General features: G+C 41.8%; 1 protein-coding gene across 2 annotated transcripts in view; it reads right to left on the bottom strand.

Annotated features, from left to right (window-relative positions):
• The window catches only part of PTPRG (protein tyrosine phosphatase, receptor type G), a 379,675-nt gene that overhangs the window by 164,875 nt on the left and 200,420 nt on the right, over positions 1-14,380 (bottom strand). For both annotated transcript variants that reach the window (XM_021409043.1, XM_021409044.1), the window contains exons 3-4: positions 9,144-9,323; positions 4,137-4,285 (exon numbers count right to left, since the gene is read on the bottom strand). In XM_021409043.1, the coding sequence (XP_021264718.1) occupies positions 4,137-4,285; positions 9,144-9,323 (329 nt within the window). The remainder of the gene's footprint in view (positions 1-4,136; positions 4,286-9,143; positions 9,324-14,380) is intronic.

Here is a 14,380-nt window from a genome sequence, read left to right as displayed (position 1 = left end):
TAAGGTAGTGAATGGCGATAACCTTTGGCAGGGAGATCTGAGCATTCAAATTAGAGCAACTAGCTGGAGATCTACACAATGCTGAAGTTACTACGTATACTCAAGGGGAAAAGGAAGAAAATCAAAGAAATAGCAAGAACAAAGACGCCATTAGAACCTGGAAGGTCTTCTAAGGAACATGCTAAAAGAAGAGCAAAAATTGTTAATGCAAATGATTGTTTACAATAATAATTTCATGAAATGAATCAATCATCATAACGTAAAAGCTCGTTAATCAACATGAAAGAGTGCTAGCTCTTCATTTTCTGCTAGAATGCTTTGTGGGTTTGGTTTTCTTTTTTGGTTGTGTTTTTTGTTTGTTTGTTTTAAATGAAGAAGAACTAGAGATCTCCAGAAACATGCATGCTGGTGCTTGTGGGTACAACAAAATCGCATTGCTATTCCAGAAGCCAAGCTGATGTTCCTGTAACCAATTTGGCCTAGACAGTGCAAGTTTGTTCATGTAAGATTAAAGAGATGAGGTCTCTATGGCATATTGCAGTATGGTCCTTGGAATAAGATTCTCATTTACTAAATAAATTACTGTATATTACTATATAATGGTGTTCACATTATAACTGACAATTAGCGCCATTAAAGAGAAAGCTCATAAACAGCCAAAGCTCACATCAAATTAACACAGTCATGATTAAAATCACTCTTCTGATTTCTGCTCTTCACAGAAATAATCAGCATTTTGCATAAAAATGAGTACAAGGCGGCTCAGAATCCCAGCTAGGCCGGGATGGCGGCAGTGAGCATCGCCAGCGCAGTGCTGCCGCGTCAGCTCCGGGCGCCGGGTTCCCCACAGCAGGAGCCCTCGCCACCAGCACGGCCTGCAGCAGCAGGGCTGGAAGCCAGGCAGTGGCACCAGAGATGAAAGGGCTGCAATTATTCCTCTTGGCTGTAATGAGGGGAACCTGGGTTCTCTCCTGGCCTCAGGGAAGCTCTGCTTCTTTACTGCAGTTTTGTCACTTTGCCATTTAAATGGTTTCTGGCATTTTCGTGTCCGTTTGTAGCGCCTCAACTTCAGACAGCAAAAGAAAAACCTGAGTAATTATAACGGAGAAGAACAATAACAAAATACAAAGGAGTCAGCAATTCATTAAAATTTAGAGACTGCAATGTCAAAAACTTTTCTTGACTTGAAGAAAAAAGGAAAGAGTCTTTTCCTAAACTGGCACAGAGCCCACATCCTCATTAGGATTCACGCTTCACTTGCACAGCAATGCACTAATGGTCTTCCTTTAATCTTCAGCATCACAGCACTAGTTTTATTGACCTCACTGATGTGGATGCTAAAATGGCAAGAAGGAGGAAAAAAGGAACTCACAGCCAATGCTGACCAAGCCTGGTATCACGGACTGGCCTCTGATCATGGATGAAAGTTTGAGACATGTTCATCTCCACTCATAAATGATACTTCAGAGAAAGCCAAGTTCATTAGGACTTCATAAGGATAAAGTATCATCAAGGAAAATCTAATCAATAAATAAGCAATTGAGACCATATAATGAAGGAAACCATTTAGAATACCATTACATATGCCATGGTTTAAAAAGGAATCACAATATGCTACATATGCAAAAAAGTACTGCAAGATAATACGCCTTTGATCCAACATGCCTTTAAAGTAGGAAACAAAAGGACGTTCTCATATATCTTACCAACTAATTTAACATATAAATCACAAAAAAATATGATCCAGATGGGCTTCAATGAAGGAAACCAATTAACGTAGACAGCCTTACCATCTGACACATTAGTTGTAATAATAAAAACCAAACAACATGGTCAAACAATAATGCTCTGTATTATATCTGACATTTCTAATTACTTTCTGTATCCTCTTCAAGAAAAAAGACTATCAGCAGGCAGTTTGTTTCCCAGAGGAAAAAAGCATCTAAACTTCACGCGTACAGAGCAGAGTCTATGGAAGACGCTGATTTATCTGTGCTCCCTTGGGATGAGCTTTGGAACCGATGGGTTTTGCATAGTCCACATCTGGTTTCTCCATTAGACTCAGAAAATGTTTGCTTTCAACTGCATTTCCACTGTAACTGCTGCAGACCTGGCATGTCAATACCTGTGTGCACTCCTTAAAACCCTTACCTCTGCCCAGGGACTCAGAACAGTCAGACTGATTTGGGCTTTGCTTTCTGTAGGATGGGATCTTGTTTCCTTTCCTTTCTACAGTCTACCTAGAAATGTTATTTCTGAAATGAAACACAGCATTTCTGGCTCAGATCTCCCAGCATCGGGCAGTTGCATGCTGATCTACAATTAGCGTTACAAATTAAAAGCTCCACCATGCACATGTGTACAGTTACTGCTTGAGAGGTAAAATCTCAACTGTATGGACTACTTTTGCAAGAAGAAAACATTTTTATCACCTTAGACCTACTGGATATCTTGAGCACCCTTCAAAATCCACCCACGAAAATCCTTTCCAGTACATGATTCAATAAAGTAGACAAAATTTGGAAATCTTAAGGAAGTGGTACATAGCAAAGCAATAGAGAAAGGCTTGCTTAGGAAAATGCTTTTCCTTTAAAAAAAATAGTAAAGGAAAATCTGTGGGAATTCTGCTGAATGCATTCATACTTAGAAAGGTCAGAGATGAGAGGCTCATGCCATTGCAATGAATACAAATCACTTGGAAAATTACATTTTCATTTTTAGGATTAACACTAAACCTATCTGATATAACAAATTATTTGCACAGCATTCATAAACAGTGACAGAATTCAGAAGGGCAGATTCTCTTTTTCTTTTTAATTTTAAAGCAGAAAAAAATAAGCATTCCAAGCAGTTGAAAAGTAAATAAAGGATATTTAGATGAAAGCAAAATTATTTCTTAAGAATTTTTTTTTCCCCAAAGTAACTTCTGTTCTTTAAGTGAGCATCAAATAGCCTTGGCATCATAAGAAAGGGTTTGTGAAGTGGAAATACTATTTCTGATTCCAAAAAAAAGGCCCAGGCTCCTTTACCACCCCTACTCCCTGAAATTTCAGAAGAGGAATTGACTGGAGACTTCCACAGTGCTCCTTCCACCACCCCAAGTGACAAACAGCAGCACTGCCACCTGAGGCAGACGGGGCAGCCCTATGAGTCCCTGCTCTGGGTGTTCGGGGCAGGCCGTCACCAGAAATCACAGCTGCATCAAGCCAGAAGCTGCTGGAAAAACCTTGCAATAAATAAATAAACCAATAAATCTCTGCCTCAGACCATCCAACCTACAGGCTCAGGTACCAGTGGGAGGCAAAAAAAATTGTTCTAACTCACGCACTGGGACAGTTGCAGCAGAAAGATGTAAATTGCTTTTCTTTTGTCAGGCACTGGGGTCTATTACAACCTCCCTTTGTGCTTTGGGATCCCATTTCCACGCTCTGAAAAAGTGACTTGGCTGAAGTCACACGACACGCATTATGGCAAGCTGGGGCCTGAACCAAGTTCTGCCACGGCCCAGCTCAACGGAAAACCACGTCTGTCCACGTGAGCCTTCGGGGCAAGCAGAGCACCCCACAAACTCCTCATGTCCACATGCCACAGCGGGACATGCCTTACTTTGAAGGCACTCATCTGATTACCAACAAGAAAAGACATTATTCCAGATAACATCTGCTTTATTTTGCCATGTGAAACCTTTAATGCACATAGAGGGCCGCATGCATGCAAGGAAGCAGTGCCGATGAAAGGCAGCAGTTGCGGCAGGATGGCTCCCAAACCGCTGCTAGCTACTTGTTTGTAAGCATCCTGGGAAAGAAAAGATTTTGAGGACAATGAGGTCACTTTGCGGATATTTGGAAGGAGATCCTCCCACACACAGAGAGCTTATGGGAGAAACCAGAAAAGTGGCAGTTTGAAACAGCCCATGGGACGTGAGAGCTAGCAATGCGAGCAAAGCAGAGCTCGGAGCTGACATTGCAAAAGCACATAAGAGATGATAGATAGAGTGCTGCGAGGGCCAGAAGGGCCTTGAAAGTGATATGTTCACTGAAGGAAACATTGCCCTATTTCACAGCCGTCTCAAACTACAGCAATACATTCTGATTTTATTTTTTTTGGAGAACAGAAGCGCATGTCTTTCCACTCACCTCAACAGGGAACCTCTTGCCATTGATGCTGTGCTCAGAGCCTGCTGATCCATTGCTCTGACCCCAGTGGAACTCCACCTTCTCTGCCTTGAATCTGCCTGGCAACCCAGCGCCACTGACAAAGTAATCGTCCTTCAGCAGGATAGCAACTGCACACACAGAACAAGGAGAAAGACCTTCTTAGCACAGCGTTTTGAAGCACTTACAGGTTTTGCTCGTTATATTAGAATATTTCTTCTAATGCAAGTAAAACATGAGGTCATCATTTTCCTCTTCCCAGGGATTGATTAAAAAAAAAGAAAAAGCTATATGTAATGCTGGCTAATTATAGAAGTGATTATGAAACTATATGGGCTACAGAAAACCACCAGGTTCAAATTTTGCAAGCAATTTTTACCATTGGACTTTCATTAAAATTTAAATGGCCAACTTCATCAAGATCCATTTAATGTGGTTGCAGGGACTAATGGCTGACCACTTTGCTTGGCCTTGTGATTCACTGAAAGCCTGCAGATAACCAATTAGAAGAATGGATCCTCTGTTGCATTTCCTCTGTGTTACCAGCGGAAGAAGGGCCTGTGCCCTGTCCCCCCTCTACTGCTGGACACGGCAGGTACCTTCCTTGACCTCCCTGCTCCTCCCTTCTGTAAAACACAGAGAGCGACAATAACTTTTTTGAGACCCACTCATGAGAAGCCCCCCATCAGAGCTGTTTTGGTTTTTTTGTTACAGTAACTGACATTACTGTTATGTGATTCAGTAAGGGTCAAAAGGATCTTCTTTGTAATTTCTTTTCACTTCCGAGTAGCCTTTATATTTTATGCAACAATAAAAGCTGTAGGTCCAAACAGAGGGCAAAGTCATATGGTGGAAAATGGTATGTGTTATGGGGAGGTCTTTGGTCCCACTAAGAACTGAATCCAGCTTTCCAACATCCCTGTCTGCTGCTCTCACTGTAAGATCACCCATCCTTCTAGCATCTCCCATCTTTAACATGCAGAACTCCTAATATTGGCTTCTTACAAAATCCTTTCCTCTCATTCTTTGCAAAACTGGAGCTTAAAAACAGAAGTAAAATTAGCATTTTGTTCTCGTAAAAGCCATTGCAGACCACCACTTGCTCTGCCCAGAATCCTGTGATTAAAGTCGTGTTTTTTGTTGTTGTTGTTGTTGTTTTTTTTTTAAATGAGAAAAGCTTAACCCACAAGGATTTCTCTCTGTTCTCAATCCAGCTGTGTCATCACAACAGGAACATTAATATAAATCCATTTTTATTATGTAACGGGGAGGGTTTTATTCACTGCTGGAAAAAATCTAGAGGCTGGTTGTGAAACAGGAGCTATTCCTCTGTGGGTGAATCACTTCAGGCCGCACGCGAGGCTGTCTGCCATGGCGGGGCTGCTCCCTGCGAGCACGGACCGTGGCCTACAGCAGCTCCACCTCATGTGCAACTAAGAGATGTCTAAACATCAAATTGTTCATGTTAAAGCCATCTAAATGTTGAAGTGCGTGTGCTGTTCAGGTTTTTATTAATTACACCAGTGACATCACAGGGCTCTTCCATGATTTCTGGTTCCTCTGCATCAAAGTATTTGCGTGGGAAGGCCGGAGGCTGTAGGATACCGTCTGCATCGCCCAGGTACTGCTGCATCCTTACGCCAACTCTGTGAAACACAAGTGACCAAAAGCACCACTGCTTTCCTCTTCCCTTACAAAATTCTCAGTGAGCTCAGCAGTATTTTAGATACCGAACATCTCACTCAATTGGTTGGAAATTCCACAGACAAAATTGGAGGACTTAAAGAATACAGGAAAGCAGATTTGTGTGCATCTGTTAAAAATCTCTGTGGGGATTCAGTTGCATCTAATAAATATTTGATAGTTCCTAAATCATTTATGGCTCTGTCAGGGGTCATTTTACTTGTTTTAGATGAATAATTAAAAGGATAATTAGGAGGATGTACAATCTGAAATGTTCATCTAATTGTTCATTTTACAGAATTCCTTACACTGCTGAGCTGAACAACATGTGTTCCCAGCACCTTTCTATCTTAGCAGCACCTCCTTATTGCCACTAGTGTGGGAGTTTCCTTCCTCTCCATGTGATTTCTGCTATTTGAGACAGGAACATCCAAACTGGGCTTTGGGAGCCACTGCTTTTATCCTGCAAGTCATGCAGAGAACAGAGCAAGGTATCAACCCCCCCACAACTAGTGTGTTTAAAATATTGTAAAATTGAGATTTCAAAAACAAAGGAGGTGGTGCACAATCACCAGGATCACCACTGTGTGATGCCATTTGCAGGACCAGGGGTGGAGCTGTGCATCTTGCACCTTCTTGAGAGCAAAACCAAGCCTGGCTACCAAGCAGCTCTTCCCCTGCCTTAGCAGAGCAGCTCTGACCCAGCCTGAGATGCACATCAGGTACAAAGAGTACACAAACACACACTGGCAACAATACTGGTGAGTTTCTCAGAGTTTTTAGAAGTTCTGAGTGATCCAAGGAGGGGTAAAGCTGCAGTGCATGCACTGCTGGTGAGGAAACTGCTCCCACAGGTGCTCTACTCCCACAGAACAGTGCCTCGGAGCCACATCAGCCTCAGGCCCAGCTGACACCAGCTAACACTTAATTACAAGGTGGCACAGGCAACAACAACAATGAAAGGTGCTTCTACTCTCTAAGTAATGTTTCCCACTTGGGAACAGGCTTCTATGGTGATGAAATCAAACCCACATTAGTGCTCTTGCTAGTGTAATCCTGCACAAAGCATTTCTGGTTGAGGCAGAGGCATAATGAATGTATGCTCATTTTCTGAATGAAGCCCTGTTTTCTGTATGTTGCCTGCCCTTTAGCCGTTATGGGGAGAAAGGAGGAAAGAGCACAACAAATCGAAAGAGCAAAAACCTCTTTACCTTTTAATATTTAAAAGCATAAAAGTAACTAATTGTTCTATTCTAATAAATTAAAAATTACCAGTTGAATAGCAATAATCCACACAACGCATTTCCTGCCAGTTAATGAGCATCAAGGTTAAGGGTCTTCATTTTTTCCTTAGACCCTAGTCTCTTTTAACCAGTCATTAACTGCAGTGAAACGCCCTCTACATCCATCACCACTGCTTAAATTGAAATGTAGCTTACTGTCAGTCAGCAACAGGAAGGTCTCCTGTGGTCATCTACTCCAAGACTGCTGCCAACACACATTGCAACTGGCACAACTTGCTTCTATGTTCTACCCATAGGCAAAACCATCCTACTTGGTTTGTTGCTGTACCACTTACCACCTTAAAAAGTAATCCCTGACAAGTTTCTTGCAAAGGTCAGTAAACCAAGGGAATGGAATGTGACAGATCAAGGAAGGAGTTAAGAGCTCAGCAGAAGACTCACGGATGACAGCAGGGCAAAAAGAGTCTTTGCCTAACCAGCAAAATCTGTAAGTTACCCAAGAACAGCAGTAGTTACTGTTGCTCTGAGAAGCAATAACTTGTCAGCAAAAATCCACACCCCAATGGGTGAGGAAATAAAATACAGTAGAGGTGCTAAAATCAGCCAGCAGAGGAGACCAAAGATGTAGCTTTCATTGCCAACTGCGTAGAGACTGGAACATTCGCTGGCACGTTTTGGTTCTGCATGGTTTCCTATTATATGAGCAGCAATATGTTCCTATTATACTTAACATATAGCATTAGCATTTCTCTTGGAAGAAAAGCACCATCATTTTTTCCTGGTATTTCTAATTACGTTTATTACTGGTAACGACACATGCCACTTTGTGTCCAAAAGAGCAGGGTGCATAACATGAATAGATTAATTAAGCACCAAATTTCCACAGCATTCAGCCTCCCCTGAATCTCATTTTGCTACAAAGGGCAACGAAGTCAGGATTTCCAAGCAAACAGGAGCATTTCTTAGCGAAGCTGAAAAAACCCCCTCAGTCATGCTTTAAAAAAATGGTGGTTTACATTAATGGGATTTGCTCTGCAGTGAAAGAAAGCAGGATCCCAGCCTGTGTCCTTCTCAGCTGAGGGGCAATGGCTCCCACTAAGTCCCTGGAACTGGGCCCACAGCACCTGGTGGACTCCCCAGTTGTGGCTCACACGCAAAGACCTGCAGGAGCAGTGGGTCAGGCTGCAGGCACTGCTGCACTGCAACCCACAGCGGGTCCATGCCCCAGGTTTGCTCGCAAACCTCTGATGAGGAACCCGTTACCTGAAGCACTCCAGACACGCATGTCGAATGTTAATAAAGATAAAAATATACTTCCAATAAATAAAATTGAATTAATTAGCGGTTTAATCCAATTCCCTAAAAATATTTGACCTTGTCAAATGAAGAGGATGGCCTTATAATTTCTGCTTTTTACATTTTTAGAATTAAAGAGTAATCAAATGCATGCAGCTTTGCATATAAATCAACCTTGACCTTTTGGTGAACTGTTTTGGTAGAAATAAGCAGTATTCGCACTGTTCTTTTCTCTGGAAGCCAGAACAGACAGAGCAGAAGAGGATTCAGTTCAGTGAAGAACACAGTGCTATAATCATATCAGAAACACATTAATAAGCTCCTGCTACTTTGAGCGCTTATTGCTCTTTCTTCTCCAAAACCTTCCGATTTCTAAAACTTCCCCTTTCCTACAAAGTCTGAGCCTTGCATCTCAGCATTCCTTTGGATTAGATGTTTCAACCTCCCAAAGCTGATAACTCAAGGTTACACCTTGAAGCTCTCATACAGTCTTTTATTCTGAGGAACAACTGACTACCAAGAGAATTATTTTATACCGGGAACTGAAAAAAAAAACCCTTAAAAAATGAACCTTAAAATCAATCTGCAGAACAAGCTTTGCACAGAATGCAAAGGCAGGGATAGGAGGCAGTTGCTGGAAAATTATGTATTTTTTAAAGAAGCAAACCCCAAACAACAGAACAATGAAAAAGGAGGAGGGTGGAACATGGCCTGAATTTTTAATTGAGTGCAGGCAGGCTGTGGAGACAAAAAGAAGAGAACATACCCGTTTTTCCTGTGTTTTTCATCCAAGTCTTGTTAGAAGACTCACTGTCAAAACCATCGAGCTGCAGTTCTTGATACTCATCTCCAACATGAGCCTGATGGTCCACGATGTCTATGGGAGACTGGTGGGACCCTCCGCACTTCTCGCTGGAAGTAAACCAGTGCTCAGGACCATAGGTACCTGTTAAAAAATACCACAGTAAATTAACATTCCAGAGGCTCTTTAATTCTGGATAATGCTTAAGTAAGAGGATGAAGCACTTAGGCTCCCCAGGTAACACCAATGCTGCAACACTTTGCACATCTGAAAGAGGTTAAGACTTGTAAACTTTTCAAGAGACCAAAAACCATTAGCTTCATGCAGCACTCCAACTTTGCCCCTGGCAGTAACAAACAATACCTCTTTTTTTTTTAATTACTATTCTATAAAACTCTCTGCAATTCCCAAGTTCCTCTCATGCGTATGTTACGAATTAGCATGGGTTTACAGGAACTTTCCTAAAGCTTCAGCCATGATACATGAGTATGCATTTACCTTCTCAGAAGAGATACACAATGTACCAGCTAGACATTAACTTGCTCTTCTACAATGCTCTAATTAGATAATATGATCTTTATTAATGATCTTATTTCTTCAGAAGCCAGAAAAAAATGAAACTAAAGAATCAGAGGAAATAAGATATTAGTAAATTTGTAGAAAACAGCAATGGAAAAAAAGACAACTCTTGTTGGAGGAAGTAAGGACAACAGCGATCTGCCAGGAAAATGCTGTAACTTCTTGTTGCTTCTCTTACATGAGTTTCCTGTTTTATTTATTAGCCAGAAGGAGCTTAGGTTCTGATGCATCTGTACTGGTGAGCCCAGCGCCGCCCGCCATAGAGGTCACCAAGAGAAGAGCTGCAGCTCCAAGGAGCAACATAAGAGCAGCCTCTGTCCCCAGCACACCAGGTGTACAGCAGGAGGTCCTGATGCGCACAGCACCATGCACTAAAGTATTCTTTTAGGTGGTTTCCAAAGTGGCTGTTGTCACACCTGTACACCCACCTCACAAGGGATAGGAGGTGCAGAGTTTCTGCCCCTGTTCTGGAGCTTTCACCTGCCCCAGATCACTTCTTGGTGCATTAATCTTGGTCTCTAACCCCCCCAGTGTTCCACTGAACTTCGCAGTGGGATTGCCCTGGCCCCACTGCCATGGGAAGGAAGGCAACGATCCATCACAGAGGGGCACGGTGCTGCAAGAGGCAGCGGCACAACACACTGCTCAGCCTGCAGAAGCTGCCTGCCACCGCCTGCACTCACTGCCCATTCTATAGCTCTCCAGCAAGAATGGTCAATAAAAATAATAAGTGGAAGGAAAAGGTTTCAGACAAAGACCCCATCACACACCAGCTCCAGATGCAATACAACACCAGGAACCTCTGCACGCAGAGGAGGATCTCCAGTGAACTTCACATTTTTTTTATGACCTCCCGCTCCAACTCTTAAATTGTATTAACAGAGACTAAGAGATTATGTTCCTGGGAGTGCAAACAGCGGTTTAAGCTCCTGAAATAACAGCGCACAGTTCCTGCAAAGCACTCCTCGCTCACAGTTCCTGAAGAGCTTTGCAGCAGGGCTCCATTATTCTCATGCAAAGACAGGGAAATGGATGTTGGGAGGGGAGAAGTTTCCCTCATCCACCACAGGTAAGTTACAGGGCAGGCCTGACCTCTGCTCAGCCAGGCCCCCAGATGCCACACCTGCTGTGCACCTCTGAACTACCTGGTCGGCACGTCTGCTCAACAGGCACCCAGCAGCAAACGATGCACCATTTCTTACCCTAGCATCTGAGAAACATGTGAATTCAATTAGTGCCATCCCAACCCGGAGGTTGTGAAGGCCAGCTCCATCGGCCCAGGGTTCCAATGCGTGTTTGGGTGTGAGGTGACTTTTCCCACCTTCCCTTGGGCTGCTGCAGGATCCTTAATCAGTAACAAGATGTTGTGCAGTACTGCACAAATGCTGAATGGGGACCAAAAAAACATGAAAGTGCTTTATTTTCAACTACAATTAAGCAAAATTGCAACACCCTTTAAAAATCACTCACATCATTCGCCCAGGTTAAAAAAAAAACTGAGTTTCATTTATCTCATTGTTCAACTTGTATTGTCAGCAAAAGCCACTTTCAGTTAATTTCCCAATGTACCGCAACTAAGGAGAACAAAATTATTAAAAGCCCTACATGGGGAAAACTAAATGCGTTCCACTTGTAGTCATTTTTTTTTCCTGAATCAGAATGCTCTTAGCAATTGTTTTGCAGTGAATTAACTGGCAATTCAGATTTACTTTCCATATAACCATGCATTTATTCCATGAAATTTAGGAATTTGCTTTAAAATGTTCAGCAGCGCCCAAAATCATCAAACCTGCCAGCTCTCATTTTTGGCTTTGTTATAAACGTAGGGTGAGCTTTTCAAAGGCACTCTGCTCGCAGAGGCTATCGCAGCGGTTTCAGCTGTGCTTTCAAAGGAAGCTGTGCACTCACATTTCTGTAAGCATTTCAGTGACCCTTTCGTCAACGGGGAGACTGTAATTTTGAAGAAGCCAACTTATTTTAACAGGGATTGCAGGGTTACCTCCATGCATCTTGTCACAAAGGCTTTTTTTTTTCTTCTCTAAAGTGTAGCCAGCTCTCAACCAATTTGCAGTGAAAACTGTCTTGTCAGAATGAATAAAATAAGCCATAAGGGTAAACAAGCAAACAAAACACCATGGTAGTTAAAACCTCAAGTGACTTAGGTACCTGCACTGACTCTTGCTGAAATGTAGTTTTTCCCTGCAGAGACTTCTAAAAGCTTTTATGTCTTTGTATCACTTAAAAAAACCCAACAAACATGTCGTCTTCTTTTTCCAATTTAACTTGCTGGAATTAGTTTAATATAGTAACACATCTCTTTCTATAAGTACAGCAGCTTCACTTGGTTCTAAATCTATAATTTACCCCAAAAGCCTAGCGTTATCTGCTATCCTCATGTGATAGCATTCGTTTCCAGGCATAAAAAGTTTCCATACTGGTGCTGAATTATTAAAGGAAAATCGAATGCAATGAAACTCAGCAATTCAAAACCCCAACCTAGTGCTGCAGCTGTGACTCCAAGTCCTGACATCCCAAATTACAGCCACAAGGCCAAGCTCTGATTTAGAGGTTCAAGACCTGCTAGTTAAAATCAGCACAGGATGTATAAATGGCCGCATTTTTCATTAATTTCTACCAGAACTTTTTGATATGCAAAGTATTACATGCAATGTAACCCACACCGTTATAGCAGCGATTGCAGGCAGAAATAGAGGCCACAACCTCAGCAGCCCAGCTGCAACAATTAGTGGGATGAGGCAGGGCTGAGGAGGCAGGAAAGAAGGACGTTTTTAGTTTTGAGTTTGAGACCAGAGTAAATAAACTCTATCTCCTACCCAGAGAAAATAAGTGCAACAAAACATGATCAGGAAGAGTGCAGTGGGATTCATTTACTTGCTGGTAGCCATCAGGCTTAAGCCTAACTGCCTGCTTTTTTTCATGGACATTCAAGTGCAGTTTTAATTGAAACTGATCTTCCACTACAGATTTCAAATTAATTCTTCTTCCAAGTGTCTCATGCTCCAGACATCCTTGCCTTGCAAAAAACCCTATATCATTAGAGGAGGAAATAGAACACTTTTTCTAAGCTTGCAGGTATTGATTACCTATTCCTTCCATCAAAGCACAATTGCCATTCTGCACTGTATAAATCTCCTCAGTGTTAGACACTTTATAAAGTACCGAGAATTATATCATTAATCATTTGCAGTTGCACTTGTCTTGCTTTATTGAATTCTTTGTTTTTTTAGAACTTTAAATAAATGCTTTTAAATAAATAAATTAAAACATGACACTAAATAAAGACTCTGTTTCACTTAAACCTAGTAAAAAAGCCCTTTCATTCCGCGCGTGACATTTACCCATCTGAGACAGAGTAACTTATGGCTGTTTGCATTTCATTTTTCCAACTGCGAGCAAGATGGCTTTAATCAAATAAAATTCGGAATGAATTTGAATCGACCTTTGGAGAGTTGACAAATAATGCCGTTTTCAAAACCCAAACAAGAGAAGAGACCTCACCTGCGTTAATACACAACACGTGTTCCCCCCGCGCCGTGGGGATGACGTGCGAGAGGAGGTGAGCACAGCAGAGCCCATCCCGGAGCTGGGCCTACTGCAAACAACACGGAGATGTTATCGCCCAGCCCCGTCCGAAGTGACAGCACGCTCCCTGGGATTCAGCAATCTGTTCTCATGCAAAACCTTTCCGTTAATGACTGCAGAATCTCTAATAGCTTTTTAATTCACAGGCTGCGCTTTAAATAGAATCCAAGATTCCTTTTTGCCTTCCTGTTACTGTACAACCTAAACAATGAGCAGTCTTCATTAAAGAAAACCCATTAAAATAATGTTTTATGCCAAAATCTAATTAAAGCTTTTATCAAAACGTATATTTTTTTTCCTCCACAAATCTTTTGTTTAAATCATCTCTTATCATAACCACTGGCATTTGCTTGATTTTAAATCACTTCCAGTCAATGGATCTGCTATACTGATGCAGACAGATGTGTAACAGATACCAACATCCAGATGTAGTTTGACAGACATTAGCTATTTATGAGTAATCTGATTTGGATCATTTATTTCCAAGCTTGGAAAAAGGCAGAAAAACGAACACTTCTTTTTCTTAATTTTAGTTATTTTTAATGCTTTCACAAAAATGTGACCTTTAACCCCATGTCTGGCATGAAAAGAGCTAGTTTTGTCTTCTTTGATTTTGATTTTTTAAATTGTCCTTTCTTAAAAAACAGAATTATATCAGACAAATCTATTTGATACATTTAGATTCCTTATGCTTGAATGAAAATGGTAGTCATAACTGCAAAGCAACCCAAATCCCTCACACTTCTGTGATTAAGACAAATTAGCTTTGTAACTTCATGAGGACATCCCATCCCATCACCTTAATGCATGAGATCATTCATCAACAGTTACCTGCAAGGCAGATATGCAGAGAATCATAAGGCAAACAGCACGGTGGAAAGGTTTATATCCATCCCCCATCCTGGGGCCACTTTGTCCTCACTGCCCCGCCTGTGGGTGGCTCATGTTGCTCCTTCACACATTGCTCCCTCACACATTGCTATTTCCAGCACCGACAGAAGTTACCCTCATATGGAGAC

This window comes from Numida meleagris, chromosome 11 (assembly GCF_002078875.1).
Source record: "Numida meleagris isolate 19003 breed g44 Domestic line chromosome 11, NumMel1.0, whole genome shotgun sequence".
NCBI classification, from domain to species: domain Eukaryota; kingdom Metazoa; phylum Chordata; class Aves; order Galliformes; family Numididae; genus Numida; species Numida meleagris.
The sequence above is the reverse complement of the archived record's forward strand: the minus strand, read 5'-3'. Positions and strand labels throughout refer to the sequence as shown.